The sequence below is a fragment of the Ambystoma mexicanum genome, chromosome 2q, assembly GCF_040938575.1.
Source record: "Ambystoma mexicanum isolate Mex_15411 chromosome 2q, UKY_AmexF1_1, whole genome shotgun sequence".
Classification (NCBI taxonomy): Eukaryota; Metazoa; Chordata; class Amphibia; order Caudata; family Ambystomatidae; genus Ambystoma; species Ambystoma mexicanum.
The window spans coordinates 406597658-406611139 of record NC_090924.1 but is presented as its reverse complement, the minus strand read 5'-3'; the positions used below and the strand labels follow the sequence as shown (position 1 = coordinate 406611139).

The 13482-nt window shown below is 47.6% G+C and overlaps 1 protein-coding gene across 3 annotated transcripts in view; it reads left to right on the top strand.

The window, feature by feature from the left end:
- ARAF (A-Raf proto-oncogene, serine/threonine kinase) overlaps window positions 1–13482 on the top strand; it is a 1000066-nt gene that overhangs the window by 447504 nt on the left and 539080 nt on the right. For all 3 annotated transcript variants that reach the window (XM_069647431.1, XM_069647429.1, XM_069647432.1), the window contains exon 7: window positions 73–211. In XM_069647431.1, the coding sequence (XP_069503532.1) occupies window positions 73–211 (139 nt within the window). The remainder of the gene's footprint in view (window positions 1–72; window positions 212–13482) is intronic.

The window sequence follows — 13482 nt, the reverse complement described above, 5'->3', positions numbered from 1 at the left end:
CTTCTAGTGTCACACCCCGGAGGTTGGATTTCCTTAGATTGCTAATTTGAATTTTCTGCTTTTAATTTGCAGTCCCTACATGCAGCACAGGGGCGGCGCTGCATTTACATACCCTGGCGAAGGTCAACCTCTACAGCGACATCGTTCTACATCCACGCCCAACGTTCACATGATAAGCACCACAGTACCTGTAGACAACGGCATGATTAAGGTAAACAAGTTGCTGCATGTACTTCTGTTATAGCAAAATCCCCACTTGCTTTGGCCCGTTTCTTCCCTGCACTTGATGCATTTGTATTTTAATTTGAATTATATAGTGCTTTCACCAAAAACTTGAGATTGAACAGCAAGAGGTACATTTTTCCATTGTTTGGGCGCATATAAAGAATAGGTTCCAAATCGGGATGATTCCGGGGGGGGGTGAGTGGGGTGAGGAACAAAAGAGAGAAACTGGGCTTGAGATCTAAGAGTGAGGACAGGAGAGTAAAAAGAAACTAAGGAGTAAAGATTAGCTGGAGCCATCATGTGGGGTGAATTAAAAAAAGCAGAGATTCAATGGTCACTCGATAGTCGCAAATAGACGAAAGAGAAGACGAATAGAAGAGTTCTAGAAAGAATGGAGATAGGGGAGTTGATAAGCGGGAAGACCAAGAAGAAAATGAGAGGAATGATATAGTTGGGGGAAAAATATTTGAGATCATCAGTTTAGTAGTGTGAAAGGAAGGGCAAACTTTCTGACTAAATGTCTAAAGGGGAAAGAGCGAGTGATGGTAGAGATGAGAGAGGTGCAAGACAATGTTGAGTTTAAAACACCAAGGTTAAAGGCAGAGGGTGTAGAAGAGTGAGATGATGGAAGAAAGGAGCTAGTGGAGGAGGAATAGTAGTAGCACGGAAAAAGTGAATAATCGTTTTAGACGATTACCATGTAAATAGTTGTCTGACATCCAAGATTTGTTGGCATGTAATCAAGCTGAAAGTCTTGTGAATAATTTTAGTGAAAGAACAGAAGGAAAAGATTTGAGAAGCATCAGGCTACAAATGGTGAAAAAGACCAAAGGAGGAGAGAATAGAAGCTACAGGAATTAAAGGTAGAAAAGAAGGGGCCACAGAACAAAACCTTGAGGAACACCATATTGGAAAGGAAAAATTGTCAAACATTGACCTGGGCAAGAGACTGAGTAGGTGTCTCCGGTGACATAAGAATAGAACTAGATAAGAACAGGCCCCTTAAAACAAAGACAAGAGAGCAGAGAGAATATGAAGTGGTTATCAGAATCAAATGCTACCGTTAGATGTGAGAGGGCAAGAAGAGAGAGGATTGCTTAGTGTCGCGAGTGGAAAGAAGTGAATGTAACACAAGGAAAAGAGCTGTTTGTTAAATGCAAAGAACATTATAGTGACAGAATAGAGAAACGATTTAGGCGAGCAGAGGCTCAAGTGTAAACTATTCATTTTAAGGTTAAGAGAACTGGAAGAAGTGAGGGTAAAGAACAGGTCAAGCGATGGTTTATGTAAAACAAGTGTACAGGCCTGTGTACACTGGCCCAAGTGCAGGTTTTCATTGACCGGGTAGGACCAATAAATATCCTGAGTCTACAGCTCCCTCTAGCGGTGACAACAGGCGAAGCTATGCAAATTGGACCACTGTAAAAGGTGAAGCTATGCGATTTCGACCACTGTATATCCTAAGACAACAGCTCCCTCTAGCGGAGCATTTTGTGCGTTCGGGCAGTATCTGCTGCGCATGACGGCTTCGTAAAAACATACTTCGAATGGACTGTGTCCTCCAACGTATTCCTCATCTTAGATGTATTCCATCCAGGTTTAGCTGCTTTGAAATGTTTTCTTGGTAGAGGGTGCTGTGCGTCGATGTCGTCAAGTCGATGGTCCCTCGACGGCCTCCGTCTAGGGTGACGTCATCGGGTATACAAGTAGCATGCGTAGCGCCTGTTGGCCTCAGTTCTGTTTTTCCTCAGTACGTGTTGCTTCTGAGACTCGGCCCGCCTCGAGTAGTTCTGTGACGCAGTAATACGGAAGAAGATATTCGATATGTCCCACGATCGGGATTCAAAAAATGTAAATCTTGCGATTCGAAAATGTCCATCACGGACCAGAACCGGGAATGTCTGTGGTGTCTCGGGGAAGGCCACGACATGGAAGCCTGTACAGAGTGTCAGGCGATGACGGGGAAGGTCTTGCGAGAGAGGAAGGGATAACTGCAGGTAGGTCGTAAACCTGACCGAAAAGCCTCTAGCGTCGAGTCGAGGTCCCGTGAGGAGAAATCTCCTGGACGCGAAAGGCATCGATATAGGTACCGAAGCGATTCTCATTGTGCTTAGTCTTCGACGAAAAAGTCGAAGAAAAGACGCCAACGGTCCCCTTCCACCTCGTCCTCGGACGAATCCCCAAAAAGGATTAAATGCCCCACAAAACATTCTTCCTCCAAAGAGTGGGAAGCATTCAGGGTGAAAATGATGGAGGTGTTTGAAAAAGCTAAGCCTCGGTCCGTGCCTTCTTCGGAAGCCGGCCGGGAGCGTTATCGTTCCAATACTCGCACGCCCTCGAGACCGGGTGATCGAAGGAGGAAGGATCGGGAACCTTCCAGGACTGCGACTGAAAAAGACTGCTCGAGTCGAGTCGACCGTTCGAAGTCACCGACGCCGTCTGAAACCCGACGCACCTCAAAGGACAAGTCTTCGAAGAGCGCCTCGACGCACTCTAAGCCGGCTCTGTCGACGACCACTATTTCGTCGGCGCCATCGACACCTACGCCGACCCCGAAGCCCTCAGCGCCAAATGTTCCAAAGGCTCCAGTTCAGCCAACTCAGCCAGAAGCTGTAAAAATAACAGCAAAAGAGAAGGCTGCAAAGGTTGTAATGCCTACAGGTTCCACTGATACACCTCTCTCCCAGAAAAGGTTTTTAAACCTCTTCCAAGGAAAGAATTTTTCAAATCCTTGACTTCAATATTTGAAGAACAGGAGAGATCTAATGAGGAGAGTTCCTTTAGGACTGCAATATGGTACCCCAAATGTCCCAGAATGCCTGATATCTGAGGAAAGCAGGATGAGGGACCTGGTGGAAACCTTGCATAATGCAAGTGGATTTTGGAAGGCCAGAACCAGGGAAACATGTCAGTCCCTCGTACTGTCAACTAATGACAAAGGTGGTCGATTATTTAGGATGGGCTAGACCACCAACTCAATTCATCCAGGCTGATCTGAGTGATATATTGGATCATGGTCCCACCGAAGATCTATTCCTCCCCTTCCATGTAGCCTTACAAAATAGGGTGGGCAAAAATTGGGAGACTCCGGATTCTATTCCTCAGGTGAATAAATTCCTTACTTCAAAATACCGCCCTTCCAGTAGCGACCGTGGCTATCTGTCTAAACACCCCACTCCTGAGAGTCTGGTGGTCCAGGCAGCCACAGCTTCAAATAAGGTGGCGTACCCTTCTATCCCTCTGGATAGGGACGACAAGCGTGTGGATGGTTGGGCATGCTAGGTATTTTCAGCTGGGAGTATGGCGTTAAAATCAGCCAACTCCACATGTGCCTTGGCAAAATTTTCGTACACTCTGTGGGAGTGCATTGTAATGGTGGCAGAGCACATGCCAGAAGGGGATGAAAGGGAAGGATCCCTAGCCATTGTTAAAGATGGAAAGGAGGCCATGCAGGAATCCCTTCAATCTGGATTGGACACTGCAGATAGTGTGAGCAGGTCCATGGGCACTAGCACAGTAATGCGCAGATTTGTGTGGTTACTGAAGTCGGGTTTCGCACCAGACGTGCAAAACTGTCTTCTGAAAATGCCTTTTGACGGGCCTCACCTTTTTGGCAACAAGGCTGACGAGAGCCTTGAGAAGTTGCAGACCTCAAAAGAAGCTGCTGAGTCTTTAGGAGCTGCTATTAGACAACCTCAGCCTTTTCGTGCGTCAGGGCAATCTTGGAGGGGACATCCTATCGTTGCTACTCCTCATATGGAAAGGCGAGAGGAATGGCCAGTCAAAGGGGCCAGAGAAGGGCCACTCGTGGTGGACGAGGAAAACATGCAGAGCCAGCTCCAGCTGCAGCCTCTTTGCCATCAGCGGCTGCAGCAATTGCCACAAAACCACTTTGAGGACTTGCATCACCTGTGGGAGGCAGGCTGTCACAGCATCTGCAAGAATGGCGAGCCATTGCTTCAGATGTTGGGGCCCCTAGAAATAATAGCCCAAGGTTACTGCCTTCCTTTTTTAACGCAACCTCAAAGCAATCCACCAGGGAATCCACCACCCTTTGAAGCTTTCAGACCCGCTCCTACAGCAGGAAGTTCTAACCCTGCTGGAGAAAGGTGATTTAGAGCCAGTACCTGTAGCGGAGAGGAACAAGGGATGGTACTCGCCTTACTTTTTGATCCCCAAAAAGGACGGATGTCTGAGACACATCTTGGATTTAAAAGGCTTGAACAAGCTCCTCAGGAAGGACAAGTTCAAGATGGTTACTCTTTTTCAGATCCTTCAGGCCCTGCAACTTCAGGATTGGTTGGTGTCATTGGACCTCTAGGATGCTTATTTTCATGTGCCAATTCATCTCAAGCACAGAAAATATCTGAAGTTCGTATTTAGCGACTCACGCTATCAGTTTCGAGTCCTGCCATTCCGATTGACCTCCGTCCGAGGGTCTTCACCAAATTAATGGTAGTGGTGGCAGCGCACCTCAGGAGAGGGGGGATTCACGTCTACCCCTACCTGGACGATTGGTTGATCAGGGCACGTTCTGCCGAACAAGCACTGGATCATCTGAAAGTCACCTGCCACAGACTGGGCTTCTCCCTCAATTTCAAGAAGTCACAATGACACCTTCTATCAGCTCCAGTACATAGTGGCTGTATTAGACACATCCTTGGGAAAGAGCTCGCCTCCCAAGTCGAGGGCTCAAGACATTCTTCAGATGGTTTCCAAATTTGAAAATGCCCAAAATCTCCAGGCCTACGACTTCTTAAGGTTTCTCGGCCTCATGGCATCCTGCATCTTCCTAGTGCCAGAGGCACGCCTGAGGATGAGATCCCTTCAATGGGCTCTAAAGACTTAATGGTCCCAGTTCGCAGGTCAAATGACGAATTTTCTTCAGATTCCGAACAATGTTCGGCAGGATCTTCTGTGGTGGACTTGCACAGAGAATATCCTAAAAGGAGAATAGTTTTGGCAACCATGGCCGGAGATTACAGTAGTGACGGACGCCTCACTCATGCCAACGAGCTGACAATCAGCGGTCATTGGTCTCCATTGGAGTCCAAACTACACATCAACCTTTTAGAGCTGAGAGCAATCATAATGACGGACAATGCAGTAGCCATGCATTATCTGAACAAAAGAGGTGGTGTAGGGTCACTACCTCTGTGCAGAGAGGCAATGGGGCTCTGGTATTGGGCAATTCAAGAAGGAATCTCCTTAACGGCAGTTCATCTAGCCGGGGAGGAGAATATGACGGCGATGCTCTGAGCAGGCAGAGCACGGTGTCCCACGAGTGGGAACTGAATCAGGAAGTCATTCAAGAGATCTTCGCCCTTTGGGGAACCCCTCAATTAGACCTATTTGCGACCGGAATCAACCGGAAGTGCGAAAGGAATTGCTCAAGGGAATTTCCCCCGAGAGGAGCCCTAGGGGACGCGTTCGTGGTGGAGTGGAACTTCCCACTATTATACGCGTTCCCTCCAATGCCCGTCTTTCCTCAGGTCATCAGGAGATTGAGACGGTTCAGAAACGGCATGATCTTAATTGCCCCAGATTGGGCCAGGAGAACGTGGTACCCGGACCTTCTAGACATGTCCATCTGTCCTTTGTTACGTCTTCCTCAGAGAGAGGACCTTCTCTCACAAATGGAGGGCCAGGTTCTCCATCCAGAGGTCAACATTCTCAACCATCACGCTTGGTATCTGAAAGGCAGAGATACAAGGATTGGCACCTTCCAGATGACGTCATGGAGGTGTTGCTTTCAGAAAGGCCAGCAACAAAATCTCTATACCGTTGCCGTTGGAAAAAGTTTTTCAACTGGTGCAGAGAAAAGAATGTTGATCCTTTTCTATGTTCCAATCCGGAAGTGTTGTCCTTCCTCTTGTCCCTAGCACATAGATGTCTAAATGTTAGGACCATTAAAGGTTATCTTGCAGCGCTTTCCATTTTCAAGCGCTCGTCGGGAGAATGCTCCTATTTCAAAATTCCCTTAATAGTACAATTCTTAAAAGGACTCACCAATGTGTTTCCTCCTTACCCTTTCCAAGTACCAATTTGGAATCTTAATTTGGTTCTAAAATTCGTAATGTTTGCCCCTTTTGAACCCTTGCACACTTGTCCATTAAGATCACTAACATGGGAAACTGCTTTCCTAGTTGCTTTAACATCTGCAGAAGAGTGAGCGAATTGCAGGCACTGTCTTCTGGGCCACCCTATACTGTGTTGCATAGGGACAGAGTGGTATTCAGGGTTAAACCCTCATTTTTACCTAAATTTGTGTCCGATTTTCATTTAAATCCGAAAATTGTTCTACCTGCATTCTACTCTCCAGCTCATCCTAGTAAGGAGGAAAGATTACACAGGTTGGACCTGAAAAGAGCTCTAAGATTTTACATTTCTAGGCTTTCCAAGTTTAGAGTGGATAATCAACTTTTCATTGGCTACTCCGGAAGGAAATTGGGTCAATCAGTGTCAAAACAAACTATATCACGTTGGATTGTGCTTTGCATTTCAGAATGCTACAGATTGGTGGAAAAAGACCCACCAGAAAGCTTAAGGGCCCATTCCACCAGAGGCATTGCCTCTTCGACAGCCCTTCAAAGAGGTGTTCCCATAAAATCCATTTGTGAAGCAGCAACTTGGTCATCGCTGCACACTTTTTCAAAATTCTATAGTCTGGATGCTTCCCAGTCTAAGGAGCTGAATTTTGGTAAAGCAGTTCTATATTCCACCATATAATGGTATCAAAAATCTACTCCCTCCTCCGGAGAATTTTCTATACTGCTTTGGGAGTCTATCTAAGATGAGGAATACGTTGGAGGACACAATCCATTCGAAGAACAAGTTACTTAGCAACTGGTAACGTTCTTTCGATTGGATTTCATCGCCCTCCCATCCTACCCCTCTGTAGATTTTCTGGCTTATTGCCACTTCAACTCTCGCAAGGCTAATACCCGACTACCGGCACAATCGACACAGTAGAGCAAGAGGGGGAAAAACAGAACTGAGGCCAACGGGTGCCGCACGTGGTACTTGCATACCCGATGACGTCACCCTCAACGGAGGCCTTCGAGGGACCATCGACTCAATGACATCGACGCACGGCGTCGTCTATCGAGGAAAGATTTTCCAAAGCAGCTAAATCTTGACAGAATACATCTAAGATGAGGAATACGTTGGATGAACATGCAATCGAAAGAACGTTACCAGTTGGTAAGTAACCTGTTCATCTGGCCTTTTATTTTAAGTAGATGGGAAAAATTGAGGTATGTTTGAATTCCGAAAGATTGTTTAAGGCGTGTAACAAGAAAATATAGAGCGCTGTTAGATAGGGAAGCAGTAAAGGGTAGACCTTTTGGAATCAGGGAGTCAAAGAAGAGATTGGAGGGAACAGTTGTAGGAAGAGCCCTAGACACATTTGGAGGCACATCAGTTTCAGAAAAAAGGAGGAAAGTAGACCTAGATAAAGGCAGTGAAGGGAGAAACAAAGACGCTGAAGGTGTTAGGAGCGACTGAAGAACGCAAAGTGCTACTTTAGTGGTGAATTAATTAGCAAAGTCAGAAACAAAATAAAACTTCAGGATATGGTGTAGGAGGAGAGATTGCTTGATTTAACGATTTGAGTAAACACCTGGAATGAGGAAGAAGGGTAAGTACAAGCTTGCCTTTAGAACTGTTTAGCCAGAAATAAAGAGGAATCCCGAGAAGCATATAGAGAACAAGATTCTGAAGATAGCTATGGTAAGGTAGCAATGGTAAGGTAGCAATGAAAGGAGGTAAGAACAGTGGAGCTTGGGTCTTATGGGGAAGAAAAAAGGCGTAAGTAGGATAAAGAGATTCAAGCGTGGGTTTTAGAACTGAGGGGGAGCAGTGATGTAGCCAAATGAGCAGTGCGACATTGGAAATCACCAATAGGAGGAATAGAGTAAGTTAGAGTAGCAATGGCAGTAGACGATTCAAAATAGTAGAGATTACAACTGTTTGCACATGATGGATAAGAGGTAGAAGGGGAAATAGAGAATGTGATAGAAAATAAAAAGTGTCTAGAGGAGTAGATTGAGATGGTGGAAACTGACAGGAATAAAGTACAGAAGAGAAGTGTTATGACAGAATTGCTATTTGTGAGGATTCAAAGGCAAACTTTTAGGGCCCCTGAAATTTTTGCTTTATTTTTTTACATCATTGACTTATCTTTGGTGGCGAGAGGGGCTCTCTCCTCACTTTCCATTGCAACCCTTTTTACCTTACTTGAGGTATATGGTATTGGGATGGCCCTTTTGCGAACAGCAGGCATTCCATATTTACCCGAGGAGGATTTTATCATCATACGTTGGTTTTGGGCAGTAGCTGTACAGTTTCTGCTTCACGGAGGGTTCAAGTATTCTACTGCTTTGTAGCCCAGTGTACCTTTTTGGTAGCCATCGAGGCCCTAATATTTTTTTTTTAAAACCTGCTCTAAGCTGCTTTGTATTTTGAGGCTCCCTTTGTTTAGTGTAACCTTGTGCAAGGCACACCATTTTGACCACATGGACTCTTGTCATATTGGTTTAAACAAGTTTACGCCAGTGTAGGTCCTTGAGCTCTTTCCTCCGATTTTCTGTGGGGGTGGTCTAGGCTGAGTGGCCATCGTACCGATAAACCATTCTAGTCGGTCATCTGACCCTTTGCCCCCACGCTCTCTATTGATTGCTAGGCTGGCCTTTGGCCTGCTGTGCTTTGAGGTGGTGCTAAAGAAATGTTCTATTTCTTGCCTCTCTGCCTTGGTTGTTGGTTCTGCAACTTGGACCCTCTTTAGGAGTTTTCTCATCAATTCCTTCAGTTTTTGCCACTTTTAACCCTTACCCGGACAGGTGTGGAGGTCCAGTCTGGTTTTCCTGAATTCTCCTTAAGCGCCCCCTCCCCACCTCTTCATGCACTGGGTTGAGCCTTCCTTTTGGAACATTTTTGTTGGGCTGTTAGTGCTGTTTTCCTGCCTTTTACTATCAAGGGTCTGCCAGCTTGGTGTTGAGTGATGTCACGGCCAATGTTTCATGTGCATGCCAAGCTTCCGTCTGGGTGCCCCTCAGAAGAATTTTAGCACCGTTCATAGACAAGTCCCACCTTCTCGAGAATTAATAAGGCACAAGCCACAGCCGTTCACAACTTTTGCTCCCTCTGTTAATAAAGCTACATTATAATAACTAGTCTTGATATTCTGGTCTAGCCAATTAATTTATTCATCTGTGCAAGTTTAACCTTTAAAGCTAAATAAATAAAAACAGAATTTCTGATGCTTGTTAATCTGCTTAGAATCGCATGCCGTGCATATGGTCCAACATCCAGTGGTAACCGTGGAGTATTGCATCTTGTCTTTCGGGGATCGAAAGGGGACGTCGGCATAGGCGTATCTGTAACACTATCCCTATTGTGACGTGTAGTGTACCCAAAATCCATCACTCGCAGAGGTCCCTCAGATTGTTTTTTTCCACCCAGATAACTGGTCGCCCTATAGCGGAGCTCTTCATAAGAGAGAATTTTTATCTTTATACCGACTTTGTCAGGTATTTCCCCATAAATCACTTCGACAGCGATTCAAGCAACTTCGGCGAAGACAGCAGGAAGTTTCTACGGTGGTGGATTTCAGCACCTAAGTTCCGGCAGCTGAGCCATCCACGTGGCCGGGCCCTCTGGCCGGCCTACACAGTAGAGAGAGTGGGGTCGGGGTGCCCATATCTTTCGTTACGTCTTTCCTCTTTCCCCATCTTTGCCCTCTGGGTCTGGTCATCTTTGTCTATACCTTTCGTTATGGAAAGGACACCATTTAGTTTCTGCCCTAAGTGTAGGGTCAGGTACTCGTGAAAAGACTAGCACAGTACGTGTAATTCTAGTCTACCCCTAGATCACGACGAGAAGCGGTGTGCGGCCTGTAAGCTCCTTCGTCCTAAGACCCTTAAGGAGCACTGTGTAAAGTGGTGGGCCGCGTAGGGTATGCCGCGGGCTGAACCCTCTTCCCCAACCGCCACACCCGCCGAAAGTGACGGGGGCACGGATGATGACCAGAAATCCATGTCGGATGTCATCGACCTTGAGGCGGACACTTCTAGGTCCGCCACGCCCATCCCCGACCCCTCTAGGCTTCACGTAAGTCTTGCTTTGGGGACAAAACCCGGCGACAAGGGCATACCACACACTAAGCACACAACTCCATCACTGATTTCGACGGTTCCATCAAAAAAGGTGAAAGCGCCAACAGGACCGCCAAAAATTTCGACGGAATACTCTGATCGGTAGGCAGTAAATCTACTGCTAACTCGTTGACTCACGCCTATTCGGCGGATATTGAGATCTCACAAGCATTACTTCGGCGGTTGGGCTGACGCCTAAAACACTGTCAAAACGCATGGAGCGTGCTGCAGAGAGGTCTAAACACACGCCATGGCGCCCCAGTACTTGAGAAACCTACGAGGACAGTCAGGAGCCTCTGTCCAACACCCTTGGGGAAAGATTTTGACACCAACGACGAGAACAAGGCAACGATTTTCCACCTTTTGCCCCTTCTGGTTCATCTAAGTGGACCAGGGAGAAGCTCAAAGGATGCATGGACTGTCTAGAAAGGATTGTCTCACTTCAGAACATCCTTCCCCTAAGAGATCTTGTGAAGACCCTCTTTTAGTGTCGGTTTCACGTTTCCAGGAAGATCTTGACTCTCAAGACCCTTCGGCTTCTGTCCACCATTAAGATGTTGTCCAGATGGACACTTACCAAGACATCTATGATGAGGAAGAAGACCCTTCCTTCCTGCAAGACTACCCTGATGACCAGACGGATGCCATGGGCAACTGGGAGGAGACCCAGCAAGTGGAGACGGAGCCATAGGCGCTCCCTACGCAAGATCAGGACACTGATGTCCTATGCCTGGATTCCCCTCCCACCACTCCGGCCCGTCAGGCCTCGCCTGTGGACGATCAAATGGCTTTCAATGCCATCTTAAGAAAGGCAGCAGAGCACTTTAAGATCACCACCCAGGAGGTGCTACCCGAACAAGATTTTGTGGAGGACATTCTCAAAGAGAAACCCCCCTCAAGCCAAGCCATTCCTCTCCTGAACGCTGCTAAAAGAAGGTTGGCCCCCTCCCTGGTCACGCCAGCACAGACCCCGGCAGTGAATCCAAGAGTGGAGAAACTATTTCGCCCATCTCCTACTAACCCTCAATATATTAAAGGCCACGCCACCCTCGACTCCTTGGTAGTCACTACCACCTGGAAACGGGCAGGGGTATCCCTTGCTACAGGGGAGGCACCTCCAGATAAGGAATCTAAGAGGTTGTACACCTTAGGTAAATGTGTTACCTCGGCAGCTGCATACACCACACACATAACGGATAACACTACGCTGCTTGCCAGTTATGCAGATGCACAATGGAACCTTGTACAAAAGGTTTCCAGGCGGTCCCTGAACCCGCTAGGTCTAGACTACTCACCATCGTGGCCGAGGGCAGGCAGGTAAATCAAAATATAATTAAAAACACTCTGGACACTGCTGAGACGCCAGGCACCTCCCTGGCCCAGGGCACACTAGCCAAGCGGCACGCTTGGCACCGCAAGTCGGGGTTCTAGCCTGAAACACAGGCCGTTCTTATTAACAAACCCATAGAAGAGACCAATCTCTTCGGTAAAGCGGTCGACGATACTCTGGAGACGGCCAAGAAAGCGCATGAAACTCTTAAATCCTTACAACAAATAACTCAGAAGCCTTCCCCCAAGAAGGGAGGCTTTTCTCAATGGTCCTTTCGAGGTCAATCCCGTTCAGGTCAAAATAACTACAATACGGGAAACTGGAACTCTGGACAAGCATCCGGAAGCCCCGCCAACTACCCACCCTGGGGGTCAACGATGCGGCAAAGGCAGAGGCCCCAGCCCCAGAGGAGCTGCAGCCTCTGGTCAGAAATGACCAACGGATCCAGGTCCCCTCCCATGTCACACCGATCAGGGGGGCGCTTAACATCTTTCCTCGCGGCATGGGAGGGGAAAACTTCAGACCAGTGGGTCATAAAGAGGGTCGCTCACGGGTACTGCGTGGAATTCGCCCGACCACCACAGTTCAGACCGCCACATTCACAACGCCTCACGCCGGCCCATCTGCAGATCCTGATTCAAGAGGTGGAAGCGCTTCTGGGAAAGGACGCCATAGAAGCCGTCCCTATTCTTCAGCTAAACAAGGGTATTTATTCAGTGTACTTACTTGTACCCAAAAAGGACCCCACCGTGCGCCCTGTTCTAGACCTGCACCCAGTGAACAAATGTATAAAACCTGAAACGTTTCGTATGGTAACGCTACAGTTGTAAACTGTTGAAACAGGGGGACCACATGGCAACATTGGACATGAAAGATGCATACTTTCATATTTCAATGTTGCCAACGCACAGGAAATATCTAAGGTTCATGATAGAGGACAGGCACTACCAATTCACGGTGCTCCCCTTCGGCATTGCCTCTGCGGCAAGGGTGTTTACAAAGGTCCTGGCAGTAGTAGCAGCACACCTGTGCAGACTATCCGTCCTGGTTTACCCTTACCCTGACGACTGGCTCGTAACAGGGGACTCTTACGACACATGCTTTTTGAACACCCAGAAGACCGTAGACCTTCTGTTCAGTCTGGGATTCTCTATCAACGTGAAGAAGTCCAGTCTAGTCCCCAGTCAAGTAAAACAATTTCTGGGGGCTCTAATCCGGACGAAGGATGGCCTCGTCTACGCCTCAAATGAGAGGGTTCAGAACATGCTTTTTCAGATCCCTCAACATGTAGCCAGTCGGGAGTTGACAGTACACAAGGCCATGCGGCTGCTAGGTATGATGGCGTCATGCATATACTTGGGTCCCCACGCGCGGCTGCGCATGCGTCCCATGCAAAAGTGGCTCAACAGCCAGTGGTGTCAGGCCAGCGGACAATGGGAAGATCTGGTAGTTGTCTTGCCAGCCCTCGTTCTCTCTCTGCAGTGGTGGTCGAGGGAAAACCTCTTGAAAGGGAAGTCCTTCACCATCCCCGCAGTGGAAGCCACCTCATGACAGATGCATCTCTCACGGGGCAGGGGTCTTGCCTGCTTCAGCAGACATCGCATGGAGTGTGCTCCCCACAAGTAGCATCCAACCATATAAATCTGCTAGCGCTATTAGCAGTGTTCAAGGCACTGAAAGCCTTTCAGACTCGACGACAAGGGAAGACCGTTCTGGTCCTGACAGCACCACAGCCATGTATTACCTAAACAAACATGGGGGCACACACTCTCC